The 19,936-nt window shown below is 38.7% G+C and overlaps 1 protein-coding gene across 2 annotated transcripts in view; it reads right to left on the bottom strand.

Annotated features, from left to right (window-relative positions):
* Positions 1-19,936, bottom strand: part of FANCC (FA complementation group C) — a 1,120,322-nt gene that overhangs the window by 114,385 nt on the left and 986,001 nt on the right. For both annotated transcript variants that reach the window (XM_053702420.1, XM_053702421.1), the window contains one exon: positions 19,631-19,805. In XM_053702420.1, the coding sequence (XP_053558395.1) occupies positions 19,631-19,805 (175 nt within the window). The remainder of the gene's footprint in view (positions 1-19,630; positions 19,806-19,936) is intronic.

Below are 19,936 nucleotides of genomic sequence, written 5' to 3'. Positions count from 1 at the left end.
TCATTCCCTGTGACAGGTTGTCCAGGTTCAGCCACCAACGGAGTGAATCTCTGGTTCTTTGATCTACTTGGATCGTCGGAGACAAGTCTGTATAATCCCCATTCCACTGTATGAGCATGCACAGCTGTAATGGTCTTAGATGAATTCGTGCAAAAGGAACTATGTCCATTGCCGCAACCATCAAACCTATTACTTCCATGCACTGCGCTATGGAAGGAAGAAGAACAGAATGAAGTACTTGACAAGAGCTTAGAAGTTTTGATTTTCTGGCCTCTGTCAGAAAAATCTTCATTTCTAAGGAGTCTATTATTGTTCCCAAGAAGGGAACTCTTGTTGACGGGGACAGAGAACTTTTTTCTATGTTCACTTTCCACCCGTGAGATCTGAGAAAGGCTAGGACAATGTCCGTATGAGCCTTTGCTTTTGACAGAGACAACGCTTGAATCAGTATGTCGTCCAAGTAAGGTACTACTGCAATGCCCCTTGGTCTTAGCACCGCTAGAAGGGACCCTAGTACCTTTGTGAAAATCCTTGGAGCAGTGGCTAATCCGAATGGAAGTGCCACAAACTGGTAATGCTTGTCCAGAAAGGCGAACCTTAGGAACCGATGATGTTCCTTGTGGATAAGAATATGTAGATACGCATCCTTTAAATCCACCGTGGTCATGAATTGACCTTCCTGGATGGTAGGAAGAATTGTTCGAATGGTTTCCATTTTGAACGATGGAACCCTGAGAAATTTGTTTAGAATCTTGAGATCTAAAATTGGTCTGAATGTTCCTTCTTTTTTGGGAACTATGAACAGATTGGAGTAAAACCCCATCCCTTGTTCTCCTAATGGAACAGGATGAATCACTCCCATTCTTAACAGGTCTTCTACACAATGTAAGAATGCCTGTCTTTTTATTTGGTTTGAAGACAATTGAGACCTGTGGAACCTCCCCCTTGGGGGTAGTTCCTTGAATTCCAGGAGATAACCTTGAGAAACTATTTCTAGCGCCCAAGGATCCTGAACATCTCTTGCCCAAGCCTGAGCAAAGAGAGAGAGTCTGCCCCCCACCAGATCCGGTCCCGGATCGAGGGCCAACACTTCATGCTGTTTTAGTAGCAGTGGCAGGTTTCTTGGCCTGCTTACCCTTGTTCCAGCCTTGCATCGGTCTCCAGGCTGGTTTGGTTTGAGAACTATTACCCTCTTGCTTAGAGGGTGTAGAATTTGAGGCTGGTCCGTTTCTGCGAAAGGGACGAAAATTTGGCTTATTTTTAGCCTTAAAAGACCTATCCTGAGGAAGGGCGTGGCCCTTTCCCCCAGTGATGTCTGAAATTATCTCTTTCAAGTCAGGGCCAAACAGCGTTTTACCCTTGAAAGGGATGTTAAGCAATTTGTTCTTGGAGGACACATCCGCTGACCAAGACTTTAGCCAAAGCGCTCTGCGCGCCACAATAGCAAAACCTGAATTTTTCGCCGCTAATCTAGCTAATTGCAAAGTGGCGTCTAAGATAAAAGCGTTAGCCAATTTAAGAGCTTGAACTCTGTCCATAACCTCCTCATACGAAGATTCTTTATTGAGCGACTTTTCTAGTTCTTCGAACCAGAAACACGCTGCTGTAGTGACAGGAACAATGCATGAAATTGGTTGTAGAAGGTAACCTTGCTGAACAAACATCTTTTTAAGCAAACCCTCTAATTTTTTATCCATAGGATCTTTGAAAGCACAACTATCTTCTATAGGGATAGTAGTGCGTTTGTTTAGAGTAGAAACCACCCCCTCGACCTTGGGGACTGTCTGCCATAAGTCCTTTCTGGGGTCGACCATAGGAAATAATTTCTTAAATATAGGGGGAGGAACAAAAGGTATGCCGGGCCTTTCCCATTCCTTATTTACAATGTCCGCCACCCGCTTGGGTATAGGAAAAGCATCGGGGGGCACCGGGACCTCTAGGAACTTGTCCATCTTACATAATTTCTCTGGAATGACCAAATTGTCACAATCATCCAGAGTAGATAACACCTCCTTAAGCAGAGCGCGGAGATGTTCTAATTTAAATTTAAAAGTAATAACATCAGGTTCAGCTTGTTGAGAAATTTTTCCTGAATCTGAAATTTCTCCCTCAGACAAAACCTCCCTCCTGGCACCTTCAGATTGGTGTGAGGGTATGTCAGAACCATTATCATCAGCGTCCTCATGCTCTTCAGTATCTAAAACAGAGCAATCGCGCTTTCTCTGATAAGTGGGCATTTTGGACAAAATGTTTTTAATAGAATTATCCATTACAGCCGTTAATTGTTGCATAGTAAGAAGGATTGGCGCACTAGATGTACTAGGGACCTCTTGTGTGGGCAAGACTGGTGTAGACACAGAAGGGGATGATGCAGTACCATGCTTACTCCCCTCGCTTGAGGAATCATCTTGGGCAACATCATTATCAGTGGCATCATTGTCCCTACTTTGTTTGGACACTATGTCACATTCATCACATATATTTAAATGGGGAGGAACCTTGGCTTTCAAACATACAGAACATCGTCTATCTGATGGTTCAGACATGTTAACAGGCATAAACTTGATAACAAAGCACAAAAAACGTTTTAAAATAAAACCGTTACTGTCACTTTAAATTTTAAACTGAACACACTTTATTACTGAATATGTGAAAAAGTATGAAGGAATTGTTCAAAATTCACCAAAATTTCACCACAGTGTCTTAAAGCCTTAAAAGTATTGCACACCAAATTTGAAAGCTTTAACTCTTAAAATAACGGAACCGGAGCCGTTTTTACATTTAACCCCTATACAGTCCCTGGTATCTGCTTTGCTGAGACCCAACCAAGCCCAGAGGGGAATACGATACCAAATGACGCCTTCAATAAGCTTTTTCAGTGGTTCTTAGCTCCTCACACATGCATCTGCATGCCTTGCTTTCCAAAAACAACTGCGCATTAGTGGCGCGAAAAAGAGGCTCTGCCTATGACTAGAAAAGGCCCCCAGTGAAAAAGGTGTCCAATACAGTGCCTGCCGTTTTTTTTAATACATCCCCAAGATTAAAAGAACTATTTATAGTTATAATCCACTAAATATACTTATAAAGTAATCGTTTTAGCCCAGAAAAATGTCTACCAGTCTTTAAAGCCCTTGTGAAGCCCTTTATTCTTATACTAAACTAAGAAAATGTCTTACCGGTTCCCCTAGGGAAAATGACAGCTTCCAGCATTACCAAGTCTTGTTAGAAATGTGTCATACCTCAAGCAGCAAAGTCTGCCCACTGTTTCCCCCAACTGAAGTTAATTCATCTCAACAGTCCTGTGTGGAAACAGCCATCGATTTTAGTAACGGTTGCTAAAATCATCTTCCTCTTACAAACAGAAATCTTCATCTCTTTTCTGTTTCAGAGTAAATAGTACATACCAGCACTATTTTAAAATAACAAACTCTTGATTGAAGAATAAAAACTACATTTAAACACCAAAAAACTCTTAACCATCTCCGTGGAGATGTTGCCTGTGCAACGGCAAAGAGAATGACTGGGGTAGGCGGAGCCTAGGAGGGATCATGTGACCAGCTTTGCTGGGCTCTTTGCCATTTCCTGTTGGGGAAGAGAATATCCCACAAGTAAGGATGACGCCGTGGACCGGACACACCTATGTTGGAGAAACATGATATCGACCATATTATAATATAGCATAGGTGGATACTCAAAGTTTAACAAATAAAGTGGAGAGCATAGCATTTATATAAGCAAGCGAATCAGTGAATGTAGGTAAATAAAAAGACATTATAACAGATTAATATTGAGAGAACATAGAGCCGTATGAGCCTTGTAGATTAATGATACACCAGAGCTGAGCTCACTAGAGCCATATATATGTAGAATACAATGGGACTGAGCATGCTCAACATTATCATGCTAACCTGAATGTAACATCAGGGAATTACGTTTATGACAAAATTAGGGCAACTATTATGGCGCACCAAATCGACCCGATGCCATACATAAACAGCAAGTGCAGTTACATACTTGGAAAAGCATAAAGGTTAAATGTGCAATATATGCACAGGAGCACTCTTAGAGATATAAATAAATAAATGCACATCCGCATACTCGGGACAAAATGCCCCTATATATGTATCATGATTGACTCATAAGGAGTACCAATTGTGCTACAATTCAGTACATGTGCGTAAAGCAGGTGGAGAGATGGATAGACAGTATAGGAGTATGACATAAACAGGGATATAAAGGGTTAAAAGGGAAGAGCTAAAACAAAGCTAAAGGTAATCTCTCACTTAATATATATACAGTTTATTAAACATTTATAATTCACATAAAAAGGGACGTCTCCCCAAATGACACTGTCATAAAAATATTAGTTCAATACTTAGTCTTAAAGAACAACTAGAGGGAATGAAGGATGATAGAGAATTTAAAGAAAAACAAAAAGTCATTATCAACAAATTAGATAATTTAAACAAAGACCTATTAAAATCAAAATGGGGCAAAATGGAAAGGGATATTAAAGAGAGCACAGAAAAAACTGAGGCTAAGAATGAACAAATTGGCACGAGCAAAAAAACTAGTATAAAGTTGCAAGGTACACAAACATATGTGAATAAAGCAAATGATTACCCCAATCCAAAACAACCCTATAATTATGGTAGAAACTATCAAGAGAGAAATTTTCAGGAAAGAAACAATGGATACAATTACAATAGGGATAACTATAGAACCAATTATTACAACAGAGGTTCAAACAGGAACTATAATAACCATGGGTACAATCAGTATCAAAACAGATACTATTCGCAACAGGAATATAGACATGATGATTATTACAATAGCTCACATCAAAGAGATAATTATACAAGACACAATGAATGGGAGTATCCCAGACACAGAAACACTGCGAGACAAAGAGACTATAGGCAGGATTATAAAGAGAAAGAAACACCAACATATAACAGATTTGCCCCCTTGAGAAATGAGCCCACCAACACTGAAATTTTGACCACTGAGGAGAAATCTTTTTTAGATTACAGCCCTCCAAGAGAGGGCACATCAAAAGACACTATAAGGTTCAATCTAGAACAATCTCAAAGAAGAAAAAGAGGGTACGAGGAAAGAGAGGAGGAGGAACACTCAAACGTAGCCAAAAGAATAAGATAGTTGAGAATGAAAAGAAAAGCATCTTTAATCTAAGTCAGTTTAAATTAAATAGCGAACAAGAAAAATTGTTGAATGTGGGATTATCCTATGCCCCTACGGTGAGGATGAGTAAATTTAATACCCATATCCACATAAAAAAATTAGTCAGAAATCTAACCATCAAAAGATTCTTCATGAAAACCCCCCTAGAGAGACAAGTAAGAAATGACCATGAAAATATAGATAATTTTCAACATACTGATCTTAAAGTAAAATCTAAATTTAACCCTACTTTCGCCAAAGGCAATTTTTTGGAAACATTTGAGAAAATAGTAACAAATGATGTAAGGAAATGTAATCTCCCTAAATTAAGAAAACAGAATATTAGCAAAAAAGAAAGAGAGGTTCTTAGTGAGCTACAAACTAATAACCACATTACCATAAAACCAGCGGACAAGGGGGGAGGAGTAGTAGTGATGGACACCACTAAATATATGACGGAAGCCTACAGACTCCTTAACGATAAGCAAACTTATAGATTGTTAACAAATGATCCCACAAAAAGATATAAAGCAATTCTGGATAAGATGTTATTAGAGGGTAATAAAAAGGGAATTTTGAACGATAAGGAATTGGCATACCTAACAACTGATCACCCTAGGCTCCCTATCTTTTATTTCTTACCAAAGATCCACAAGTGCTTGGTCAACCCCCCGGGGAGACCAATAGTCTCTGGGATTAACTCTATCACAGCGAATGTATCTCAGTATATTGACAAATATCTTCAAACTTATGTATCTGAGCTAGACTCTTACCTTAAAGACTCCACCCAAGTTTTAAATCATCTAAAATCAATAGTTTGGAGTAATGATATGATAATGGCGACCTGTGACGTGTCGTCATTATACACTATAATTAAACATGAACATGGCCTAAGTGCTGTCAGATACTATCTAGAAAAAGATTCCAATATGAAAGATGATCAGAAAAAATTAATTTTAAATAATATTAAGTATATACTTGAGCACAATTATTTTGCTTTTGACAACAAATTCTTCCTACAAATAGAAGGGACCGCGATGGGTACGAGGTTTGCACCGAGTTATGCAAACCTCTTCATGGGTGTTTGGGAAGAGAGTTTTTTCAATAGAAGAGATCTCGGTGCAAACCTCGTACTCTACAAGCGTTATATAGATGACCTATTAATAGTATGGAAGGGCCCTGAACCTGAGTTGATTAAACTGTTTGAGGAGATGAATGTTAATGACTATGGCCTTAAGTTTATAAGTCACTATAGCAAAGAAAAAGTGGTGTTCTTAGATTTGGAGATTATGGTGATAAATGAGAAATTTGAGACACAAACCCATTTCAAAGAGGTGGATTGTAATAGTCTGCTACATGCAGATAGTTGCTATTTGAAATCATGGAAGAATAGAGCCTACGCATTAGAAAGAACTGCTCAAGAGTCGAGGACTTTGAAAGGCAGGTAGTGAAATTAGCAGATAAATTCACGGTTAAGGGTTATGAAGAAAAAAAGATTGCAGAAGCAATACAGAAAGCAAAGGAGAAAAATAGGGAGGACCTTTTGAGTTATAGAATGAAAGAACCTACCAAAACAGAAAAAATTATTGTTCCCTTTATAACAGACTATAATGCAGATCATTACTTGATTAAAAAAATTATAAAGAGAAATTGGCACTTACTGAAGGAAGATAATATTATAGGTGACCATCTAGCGGACAGACCAACTTTTATCTTTAAGAAAGCTAGGAATTTCAAAACCATTTTGGCACCTAGTGAATTACGCCATAAAACTAGGAATACCAAACAGTTACACCTGGAAGGTAAGAAGATAGCAGGATACTTTCCCTGCTATACTTGTAAAGCGTGCACACACAGCTCTAAACTAAACAGTCTGAGGTTAAATGACTCAGGGGAAGATATCACTATTAAGGAATTGATAAGATGCACTCACAAAAATATTATTTATGTTCTTAGATGTACTTGTAACTTATTCTATTTCGGAGAAACAACCAGAAGTCTCCGGGATAGAATAAGGGAACACCTTCTATGTATAGAAAAAAAGAAAGAAGATACACATTTATACAAGCACTTTAAGGAGGTTCACAGAGGTAACACTAAAGATTTGAAATATTGGGGAATACACAAAATTAAGAATCACTGGAGGGGGGGGGGGGGAATATTGAAAAAATGCTCCTAATAAGGGAGGCTGAATATATTTATAAATATAATACTCTATAACCCAAAGGGCTTAATTCGGAATTGGATCTGTCCCCCTTCCTTTTTGAGTAAAATTAACACAAGTCTATATGTTTATATTTAGTTGTTTCAGTTATTTATTTTATTTAATCACTTAGCACTTTAAATTTTTATCACACATTTATATATTTATGTCTACACAATGATACTAATAATATTAGTTGTATCTAAGCGAGTCATCAGTTTATCCTTATTGAAATAGATATCCCATAGGGATCATATTGTGAATTATGCGCTATTATAGATATAGAGATGCACTAAGATTTGTCCAAATACCACCTTAAGAAAAAGCTGCATTTGAAGCCAAATACCACCTTAAGAGAGTTTGTCAATTAAAATCAGCACCAATCAAATTAAAGATACACCTTTAAATAAAGGTATCTGGGCTTGCCATCACTACCTTGATAAAGCCCTGAAGAGGGCGAAACGCGTCGGCTGTGAAGGCAGGACTACCCTTTGTCATATGTGCAATATATCTACACCATTTGGATTCCTTATACTTAACCCGGGTTATAAGTAATGGAACTTATTTTCCTATTTGGAATTTCTACTACATGTTTGGGGCTTGAATGAAGTTGGAATATTCACCACAATACCTCTCTACAACATCTTTCTACAATACCTGTATACACCCTTGCATGCACTAAGCACTAAGTGCAGGGTGGATGTGAAAGAATCGCACCTGTGAAGGTTACAAGAAGCGCTAAGCTCTGACCGCTTCTCTTTGCCGGATCTCGATTCTGTGACGTCAGACGCAGAGAAACCCCAGTCGGATCCACTCGAGGGAGATACCGAACAGGGAAGGTGTACTGCAGACGATCAGGAGATCGTGGGTAAAGTAATTGTCAAGAACTCATAACATAACATCTCTGTGTATACACTGGTCATGTATCTCTCTTAAGGAAGTGTGGAGTATTCAGAACACTTTGATTGGTAGACCTACCATAATAACGTTTCCTCTGGCAGCTTGGTGGTTTTAATCGTCAATTTATGAACTTTTAACTGAACTCTGATTTATGATATATTTTAGAACCGTCTATCATTGTGCAATATATTTTATGGATTTTATATATAGCGGCACCGTTATATATTGAACTAATATTTTTATGACAGTGTCATTTGGGGAGACGTCCCTTTTTATGTGAATTATAAATGTTTAATAAACTGTATATATATTAAGTGAGAGGTGATCTTCTCTATAGCACACCATGAAAAATATTGCAGATCATTGTTATGAAATGCACCAAAGTGTTGTACAATTGGTGTAGTAGCCTTATTGAGTTTAAATGATGACAGGTGCTTCCGCATCCTGGTATTCAGGTCCCTCGAGGTGAGCCCCACATATTGCACCTGGCAAAGGGAACATTCAATTAGATAGATGGCATATTCAGTGGTACAATTCATACATGCGCCAATGTCATAGGGCGCCATGTACTAAGCTTCGAAGTGACCGTCCGTCTGTATTTCCGCGTCAAAATTCGCTCACGATCTGCTTCTCGTATGTATCAATCTGCGATCTGCTCGAAAAACCACTATTTTTCATCAGCGATCGTAATTTTACTCAACTCATCGTTCCAAAGCCTTTTTCCACTTACTACATGTTCGATCGCACGTAAATTCGCTGTAATCGGAAATTATGAATGTTACAACTAATCCGCCCGCTCCAACTTTCACTGTAACTTCGCGTGATTTGCTTCGCGACCATTTAGGTAGCGAATACAAAAGAAAACTATAGGGGGTATCAACCTGACGCCAGGTAGAAGTACTTAAGTGAAAGGACTAGACTACTATTGTAGCATTATTGGTTTTTGGATCAGTGAATGAAGATGGAGACAGTTTTACACATGTTTCTTTTCCGATTAATTCAATTACGAGGAAGAAGGGCTATACAGGCACCGGTTAACAACTTGCAGAGAAGGAGAGGTAGAAGAATTAGAGTCCCTAGAGTTTTCCTTCCACGTATGGGTTTGGAAAGCATTTCTGATCGAGAGATTATCCAGAGATTCCGTTTGGACCGAAAAGTAAATAAACAATATTCTAAGATTTCTGGGAAAATGCACATTCTTATACATGTCAGCAGCCAGACGTTGCCACTTGTCTGGCGATTATGACACCTAGATCGTCACGTGGGTAAAGAACTAAACCAATCAGGTCGCAGACTGCTTCTTAACTTTGCTCTTTCGCGCCGAACGAAGCTTCAAAGTTATCAATAATCCGATTGTCTTCGACACACAATAGACGCGAAATTTTACGGCTTGGTTTTTAGTACATTCATGTAACGAAGTGCCATCCGCATGGTGCGAATGCCGGCGGGTTATTTCGATACGGTCTGTGCGAAAAAATTGACGCCTTAGTACATGGCGCCCATAGAGTTTATTCGTCACCTTGCTAGAAAAGTTTCTAGTCACTTTTGACGAAGTCACAGGGTTTACATTTGCGTCGCCCACATTTGAACATGCCAGTATGCCTTAACCAAGATCCTTTAGTTTCATCTTTAGTTTTAAGTAGTGTGAGTGCCAGAATATTGCCCAAAGTTGGGCTCCTCCTGTAAGAGAATCTAAGGCCATTGTTTACAGTATTTACCAGTTTGTTATCTGCAGAGAGGAGGGAAAAATGTTTCCGTACAATATTGCAAATCTCCTGATACTGTACACTATGGTTAGTAACAAAGGTAACCCCTTTGAAAATATTCCTCTCTGCAGATTTCAAATCTAGAAGATCCTTTTTGTTTCTTTCTTAATTAATTCAGACTGTATATTACCACCCCTCCAATTGTGTTTTACTTTTTCTATTCCCATAAAAGAGAAATGTGCTAGATTACCATTATTACAGGCCGCAAAATGTTTCGGCACAAAAGAAACAAAATGGATCTTTGATTTAAAAACATTACAACCTAATGGTTTAAATATTGATTTTGATATAGGCTGTTTTCTTAGAGAATAAAAGCAGTTGGTCTTCTATCAATTCTGGAGATTTTCCATCAAGCAGAATTACTGTATGGTTATTTTGCTTGATCCACATTTATATATATATATATATATATATATATATATATATATATATATATATATATATTTACTAAATATCTCATTTTTAATATTGTTTAATATATTATATATTTTTTTATTATATATATATTTTTATATATATTATTATTTTTCATATATTTATTATGTTCATTTTCCATTTTTTATGGTGATCAATTTTTATGGTGAACCATTTTTACGGTGATCAATTGGATGTTTTATGATATATGTCAGTATTTTTGTATAAAGAATGAAAATAAATTTTTTCATTTTATTTTGGTCTTAGTGATAATGAATTAGTCTTTTTAGAATGTCCCTCTTTCCCTTGTAATAATTAATATATATATTTATGTATTAGGAGGTTAAAAAACCGCAGATCATTTTTTCTTTTCTAACATTAACGCCTGTCTCTTTTAATATTAAGGTTTGTTTTTCATGTCCCAATATTTTGCGTGTAATAGTTTTTATAACTGGTGTTGGTTATCAAGTTACAATATACACCTCTGATTAACGCAATTAAATATCTATTTGTATACATATACAGCTATAATGTATCATCTCAAAAACTGATGTCTGAGCGTAATCGCTATTATTAACATGTTCTTGCATTTGTAAGGCACTCCCACCTGTGGCATTTAACCAATCACCATAGAGTATGTGGGTTTAAATGCCCTTGCATCACTTCCATCTGGAGCTTGACAAAGGCCCTGAACGGGCTGAAACACGTTGCTTTGCCCACTAGACATTACGTGACACAGCTGTTACAGACCGGCTTCTGTGCTGTTTGGAATCCTGAGCGAAGTGGTTTATCTGACACTAAAGAATTATCCGGTTCCACTGCAGCTCTCAAAGGGGATTCGCCGCCACAGCAGAGAACTAAATGTGGATTTCGCAAAACTTCAACTCCGGACTCCACCATTCTAATTCAATATTATCCTTTGAGGGTCCATTTGTTTGAATTAATTTTTAACCCCATTTTAGTATCTGATACTACACTTCTGTTTTGTGTTTTGTTTTAGTTGCTGATCAGCACTTTATTACAAATAAAACTAAACAAATAAATATAAACAAATTCATTTTTTAAATATTTGCTTATTCATTTTTCTTAAGGCTAAAAGCTTTTAAACGTTATACTTTCTGACATAGGTCATATCATATCCAATCACCAATTTTAGCAGCACTTGTTGCAGCGCAAAGGGTTTTAAATTTCTTGTTTCATTTTGGAGCAAGTTTTTTATTAGTTTTTTTTTGCCTTATTTGTGGAGAGAGGGGTTTCTACATTACCTATTGGCTTATTGGTGTTTAAATTTTTCCTGCGCAGGGTAACACATAATTGTTAGATTATCAACACAATAAAGGACCAATGTTTTATGCAAGAACCATGGCTGATCAAGGATTACTGGAAACAGTAGCATATACAACATATCCAAATAGGAAGCCAAGGAAGTAACTGAAAATACATTACACCTCTAGTTCTTGCCTAGAGGAAATAAAACAAGCCAAATATTTAGTCATTGCATTGGCTTCATTGCAAAAAATGTTAAAGAAATTTATTTTAAAGTTAATGTCTTAGGGGGGGTTTGTGAACATAATGAAGGTGCTTAAGTAATCACTAAATATATACAATGCACAACCAATGGGAAAGGATTGATTTATTAATTAATTTTTTTTGAAGAAAAGAAACCTTATGTTTGTCTTTAGATGCCCAAAAATTAAACAAGGTCCCTCCTTCAATAGAAAGATCTAATGGCCACAGATCTGTCAAGCTATCCCGTATTCTCTTGCCCATTTCCACCTAACCTCTTTAGAGATTTGTACCTGTGCAGCTCTAGTCTCAACTTAACCCTTCTGATAAACACAGCACCAAGCATTGATCTATATATCCTGCACACTCAGGAACTCTCACAAGGTGGCCTTGTATAAAAAAGTACTCAAAGTCTCAACAGCTATCAGATAGTTCTCATTGTGTGTAGCATACCTCCCAACATTTCAAAATTCAAAAGAGGGACGCCCCCCCCCCCCCCCGCGGCACAAATTTGAAATGTGGTGGGCAGGAGCAGGGGCAGGGCTTTAAAAAATCATAAGACCAAAGTAATATAAATAAAATTCTAAATAAAGTCATATATTTTAATATTCTTAGGCAGCAAATCAAACACAAGCTCAAACCACTGGTATAGCTATGTGAGCTCTGTATTTAACCTTTGCAGAGACAGTGCTAAATATTTTTATCTTAATTGGATATTTAATAATAAATTCTTTAAAACTGCTCTCTGCATTCCTCATTAATATTCTAGATTCTGGTTTTTAAAGTTAGCAAAAATGCACAGTAATACACTACATAGCATACACTTACATATGCACATACACACTACATATATACTTATACATGAAGATACACACATACACTACATAGAATACACTTACACATGCAGATACACACACACACTACATAGCATACTCTTACACATGCAGATACACACACACTACATAGCATACACTTACACATGCAGACACACACTACATATCATACACTTATACAGGCAGATACACACACACTACATAGCATACACGTATACATGCAGATACACACACACTACATAGCTTACATTTATACATGCAGATACAAACACACACTACATAGTATACACTTATACATGCAGATACACACACACTACATAGCATACACTTATACATGCAGATACACACACTTCATAGCTTACATTTATACATGCACACACACTACATAGCATACACTTATACATGCAGATACACACACACTTATACATACAGATACACACACACTACACAGCTTACACTTATACATGCAGATACACACACATACACATTTATAGATACAGATAGACACACACTACATCATATATGGGTTTCTGTAACTCATTGTATGGGGTCCTGGGTTGGCAAGCACATTAGTTGGCAGTCTGAGGCTGCCACTGTTCGTTACCCTGGGGTTAGCACTGCTCATCGTATAAAACTGAAGGCATGCTAATATCACCAGGGGTTAGACGTCATCATTACCAGAGGTAGGCTAGAGAGGTCACCATTACCTGAGGTCAGAGGGTATACAACTTTCTTACTCCTGCTTAACCCACACACCATTAATTTTCCACAAAGAATCTAACAGGTATATAAACCTGGGAGAGAAAAGCCAGCTGCTTCTGAGTATGTGCCCAATAAAATTTAAAAATAAAGAATTTTTTTTTTTTTTTTTTAAATGCATGGGGCAATGCGGAACAGATGGACTAGCAACCCGGGAAAGTGGGACAGACCGCGAAAATCAAGACAGTTGGGGGGTATGGTGTAGAAAGATTTTGAAAAGCACTCACTTGAAAGAAGGAAGTTACCTCATTAATATTATTAGTTTCATGTTATTTTAAACGTTACCAGAGGTTTTCATGGTGGGAGATTAAACTATAACGGGACCTTTACCGGTGATAATATGTATGAAGTACCTCAATATTCAAATAATTCAAAGACCCCGTAGTTGTCCTGTAAGAGTAACCAACAAAACCGCCTTTAATATACCCCACAATTAATTATTTGTCTCCTGATACTGACAGTAGTATATCTGACACCTGATAGAAACATGTTCATCTTCAAAAGACCATGAAGATACCCCTAATTTCTTATAATAAGCAAACAGTATATGGGACACTTGATACTAGTGTCTTGTTTATTTGTTTTTTCAAAGAGATAGGAAACGCTTTACCATGGCTATTACAGTAGGTACTAGGCTTGAAAAGTCTCTAAAAAGAGAGTGGGATTTTCAGGAAAACACTTATCCTAATAAACCACTATATAAAATATAATTAGTTATCACATCATTATTATATTGTTAAATCTCTAAAAGATAATGGATTTGTAGGCAGATTCACAAGCTTCAGAGTTCTATCAGCAACCAGTTAAGTGGAATAAATATTTCAACAAGCAAACCTGAAAAAAAGCAAAAAAAAAAAAAAAAAAAACCCCCACACAACCTGTTTGTTGTTATAAATTCATAATGTATACACAAATAAAATTCATCTTTTTGACACGATGAGTCCACGGATCATCTTAATTACTAATGGGATATTCACCTCCTGGTCAGCAGGAGGCGGCAAAGAGCACCACAGCAGAGTTGTTAAATAGCTCCTCCCTTTCCTCCCACTCCAGTCATTTGACCAAAGTTAAGGAAATAAAGGAAAAACCAAGGTGCAGAGGTGTCTGAAGTTTACAATAACCCACAACCTGTCTTACAAGAACAGGGCGGGCCGTGGATTAATCGTGTCAAAAAAGAAATACATTTATCAGGTAAGCATAAATGTTCTTTTCTTTTTTATGACACGATGAGTCCACGGATCATCTTAATTACTAATGGAATTCAATACCCAAGCTAGAGTACACAGATGATACGGGAAGGACAAGACAGGCACCACTGCTTGAAGAACCTTTCTCCCAAAAGTGGCCTCAGCCGATGCAAAAGTGTCAAATTTGTAAAACTTTGAAAAAGTATGAAGAGAAAATCACAAACAAAGAGGAAGACTGACGAAAGTCCTTAGTTGCCCGCAGGTAAAACTTTAAAGCACGGACCACGTCCAAATTATGCAGAAGTCGTTCTTTCTGAGAAGAAGGATTAGGACACAAAAAAGGAGCAACAAGAAATAAAACCTTCCAAGATAACAACTTAATATCTAAGGAATGCATAGGCTCAAACGGAGCCCCTTGAAGAACTTTGAGAACTAAATTAAGACTCCATGGTGGAGTAACTGGTTTGAACACAGGCCTGACAAAATGATTGTACATCTGGGACATCCGCCAGACGTTTGTGTAACAAAATAGATAAGGCCGATATTTGACCCTTTAGGGAACTTGTCGATAAACCTTTCTCCAAACCTTCTTGGAGAAAAGACAAAATTCTAGGAATCCTAACTCTACTCCATGAGTAGCCCTTGGATTCACACCAATAGAGATATTTACGCCAAATCATATGGTAAATCCTTCTAGTTACAGGCTTACGAGTCTGAATCATGGTCTCTATGACCGAGTCAGAAAACCCCCGCTTGGAAAAAATTAAGCGTTCAATCTTCAAGCAGTCAGCTTCAGGGAAACTAGATTTGGGTGAAGGAAGGGCCACTGAATCAGAAGGTCCTTCCTCAACAGAAGTCTCCAAAGTGGCAGAGATGCCATCTCCACCAGATCTGCATACTAAATCCTGTGAGGCCAGGCCGGTGCTATGAGGATCACCGAGGCCCTCTTCTGTTTGATTCGAGAAGTTACCCGAGGAGAAAAGGCAAACGGAGGAAATAGGTATGCTAGACTGAAGGTCCAAGGGACCGCCAGAGCATCTATCAGTTCCGCCTGGACTCGTCAAGATGCCATGAGGTCCAATTCCGGCTGACCCCTCACCCCTGGGATGTGGATCGCCGACAGACAGCAAGAGTGGGCTTTCACCCACTGGATTATTTTGGTTACTTCGGTCATCGCTAAGCAACTCCTCGTTCCTCCCTGATGATTGATGTAACCCACAGAAGTTATGTTGTCCGACTGGAAACGGATAAACCGGACCGTAGCTAACTGGGGCCAGGCCAGGAGAGCATTGAAAATCGCTCTCAGTTCCAGAATGTTTATAGGAAGAACAGACTCTGACCGAGTCCAAACTCCCTGAGCTTTTAGGGAGCCCAGACTGCCCCCCACCTCCAGTAGTATTCGAAGAGACAAGTCTGCATGATCTCCATTCCATTGCCTGACCATGATTAACTGCAGAGGTCTGAGATGGAAACGAGCAAACGGGATGATGTTCATTGCCGCCACCATCAGCCCGATTAACTCCATGCACTGAGCCACTGACGGCCGAGGAGTGGACTGAAGGACTAGACAAGTATCGATAATCTTTAATTTCCTGACTTCTGTCAGAAAAATCTTCATAGACAGGGAGTCTATTATGGTTCCTAAGAAAGTTACCCTTGTATTTGGAACTAAGGAACTCTTTTCCAAATTTACCTTCCACCCGTGAGATTGTAGGAAGGACAACACCAAGTCTGTGTGGGATTTTGCAAGTTGAAAAGATGGCGCCTGGACTAGGATGTCATCCAGATAGGGCACCACTGCAATTCTGCGTGATCGAAGCACCGCCAACAGAGATCCCAGAACCTTTGTGAAAATTCTGGGAGCTGTGGCAAGACCGAAAGGAAGAGCCACAAACTGGAAGTGTTTGTTCAGAAAGGCAAACCTTAGGAACTTGTGATGATCCCTGTGAATAGGAACATGTAGGTACGCATCCTTTAAATCCACTGTTGTCATAAATTAACCCTCTTGGATCAAGGGAAGAATGGAACGAATAGTTTCCATCTTGAAGGAAGGTACCCTGAGAAATTTGTTTAGACTCTTGAGGTCTAAAATTGGTCTGAAGGTTCCCTCCTTTTTTGGGAACCACGAACAGATTGGAATAAAACCCCAGACCCTGTTACTGTACTGGAACCAAACAATCACTCCCAGGGCGGAGAGGTCTCCTATGCAGTGTAAAAACGCTTCTCTCTTTGTCTGGTCTGCAGATAATCTTGAAAGTAAAAACCTGCCTCAGGGAGGAAAACTTTTGAACTCCAGTTTGTATCCCTGAGACACTATTTCTATTGCCCAGGGATCCTGAACATCCCGAACCCATGCTTGAACGAAGAAGGAAAGTCTGCCCCCTACCAGATACCGGTCCCGGATCGGGGGCATGCCCTTCATGCTGTCTTGGATTGTTTTCCCTTATTCCAAGACTGACTGGGCCTCCATGCTGGTTTGGACTGTTCCTGCTTGGAGGCAGTAGAGGATTTCCCTTAAATTTCAAAAGGAACGAAAATTACTTTGTCGTCCCTTTTGTTTGTCTCTCTTATCCTGAGGGAGAAGATGACCTTTACCTCCCGTGATGTCAGAGATAATTTCGGTCAGGCCAGGTCCAAATAAGGTCTTCCCCTTGTGAGGAATAGCTAGAAGCTTAGACTTAGAGGACACATCCGCAGACCAAGTCTTCAACCATAAGGCTCTGCGGGCCAGAATAGAAACCCCCCGAAATCTTGGCTCCCAGTTTGATAACTTGAAGGGAAGCATCCGTAATAAAGGAATTAGCTAACTTAAGAGCATTTATCCTATCTTGGATCTCATCCAAAGAAGTCTCTGTCTTGATAGCATCAGGCAGCGCATCAAACCAGTTTGCCGCCGCACTAGTGACGGTAGCAATGCACACAGCTGGCTGCATTGCAGGCCCTGGTGTACACACATTTTTTGAGTAGACCCTCTAACTTCTTGTCCATAGGATCTTTAAAGGCACAACTATCCTCTATGGGAATAGTAGTTCTCTTAGTTAGGGTGGAAATAGCCCCTTCCACCTTGGACACTGTTTGCCAAGCCTCCCTGATAGAATCGGCTACAGGAAACATCTTTTTTTTTTTTTTTTTTTAAATAGGAGATGGAGAAAAAGGAATACCAGGTCTCTCCCACTCCTTAGTAATAATCTCAGAAGTTCGGTCAGGGACCGGAAACACGTCTGTCGAGGAAGGAACCTCGAAATATCTGTTCAGCTACAGTGGAGTCGCTGTCATCTAAAGTAGCTAAAACCTCCTTAAGTAATAGACGGAGGTGCTCTAGCTTAAATCTAAAAGTTACAACCTCAGTATCAGCAAGAGGAATTACACTTTCTGAAACTGAAATTTCACCTTCAGATGGTACACCGGTCTCCTCCTCCTCAGGTTTCTGAGAGGGGACCTCTGAAACTGCAACAATTGCATCAGAAACTTCGCTTACTGAGTGTTTGATTTTTCTCTTACGCTTTCCCTGTAACATTGGAAAAGCAGACAGCGCATCAGAAATTGTAAAAGACATGAGAGATGCAATGCCCCTTAAAGTAACTCCAGCAGGAGTTAGAGAGAAGGCGCAGGGCACTGCTTGTGAGGGCGGTAAAATCTGGGACCCTTGAGGGGAAAGCTGCGGTATATATTGTACCTCAACAGTTCTGGACAACATCCGCTTTAGAAGAGGTTGGCTCCGAAAAAATATTTTCTTTATAACTTAAAGTCCTCTCAATACATGAGGGACAGAAAGGGATTAGTGGTTCCACAATGGCATTAAAACACAAGGAGAAAGGAACATTTTGCAGGGCCCTTTGATCCATACTGGTTCACAATTGACAATTTATTAAATAAAAATCTTAAAATGTAATAAAAATATCACATTCAAAAAAACGTTACTGTTTCTTTAAATTTAAACGTTAACTTTTTTACTGCAGAGTGTGAAGATTAGTGACAAATGAGAATACAAACACCTCAACATCCCAGCTATGTTGCTGAGGCGCCTACCTCATTGACAAACAGAAGAGAATTATGTCCCACAAGTTCCCATTGCTCTAAAGCCATCAATGCTCTACTGAAGAGACTGATATGGACTACGGCTTCACCCCAGGACAAAGCAGCACAATCTTGCACCACTTAAAAAATAATAAACTCTTGATTAAAGAATCTAATCTAACACCTCACTTTACCACTTCCTATCACTAATGTAGGCAAAGAGAATGACTGGGGTGGGAGGGAAGGGAGGAGCTATTTACAGCTCTGCTGTGGTGCTCCTTGCCGCCTCCTGCTGACCAGGAGGTGGATATCCTATTAGTAATTAAGATGATCCGTGGACTCATCGTGTCATAAAAAAGAAAAAACAGTAGCTTATGGACTACGCTTCTTTCATTTGTAAACAACTGATACTTTAAAGAGTAATCTTAAACATAAAGATGTGCTAAAATAGAAGCTGCACTAAGCAGCTGCCTAACATATATCAATTTGAGATATGAATGAATAACAGAACAAAGGAGAATGCATGTGAACATAATAAACATTAAAAAAAAGGAGCAATCAAAACATACTCCGATAAAAGTAACAGAACTCAAGAAAATCTATACTAAAATAAAATACTGTAAGGTAAATATCAAAATAACTGCTTTACTTTGGTGTTGAAACAAACAAGAGTATTTTTAAATCATACTATTTTCTAACACACTGACACTTCCTTACACTAAAAAAGTTCAAGCTTATCAATGCATCTATGAGATATGCCATTGGGAACTACAATAATGTCTAGAAATTCAAAAGACCAGTGTATAAAGAGATCACTTTACTGCCTGCCCAAATCATTCATGTTGAATTGCTACCACAACCCACCATTGTTCTGCATCTTTCTTGGTTCTCATTGCTGGGGTTGTAGTAAAATGCCAAAAGCCACAGCAGGTCGTCTGAAGTTTCAGATTCTGACGTCAATAACTGTTCTGCTGCGATATCCACCCAGTCTCCAAAATGAATTAGTAAAAACCAGGACTCAAAGACATTTCCGTGAGATCTGCAAGAGAATTATGAATCACAGTACAGAGAATGAGGGAAGGATAGGGAAAATCTGAACAACAAATTCATATTTTCCTCGATTTCTAGAAATTAGTGCAGATTACAAGAAATACATTTTAAAGTATTTTA

Source organism: Bombina bombina, chromosome 2 (genome assembly GCF_027579735.1).
Source record: "Bombina bombina isolate aBomBom1 chromosome 2, aBomBom1.pri, whole genome shotgun sequence".
NCBI lineage: Eukaryota > Metazoa > Chordata > Amphibia > Anura > Bombinatoridae > Bombina > Bombina bombina.
The sequence above is the reverse complement of the archived record's forward strand: the minus strand, read 5'-3'. Positions and strand labels throughout refer to the sequence as shown.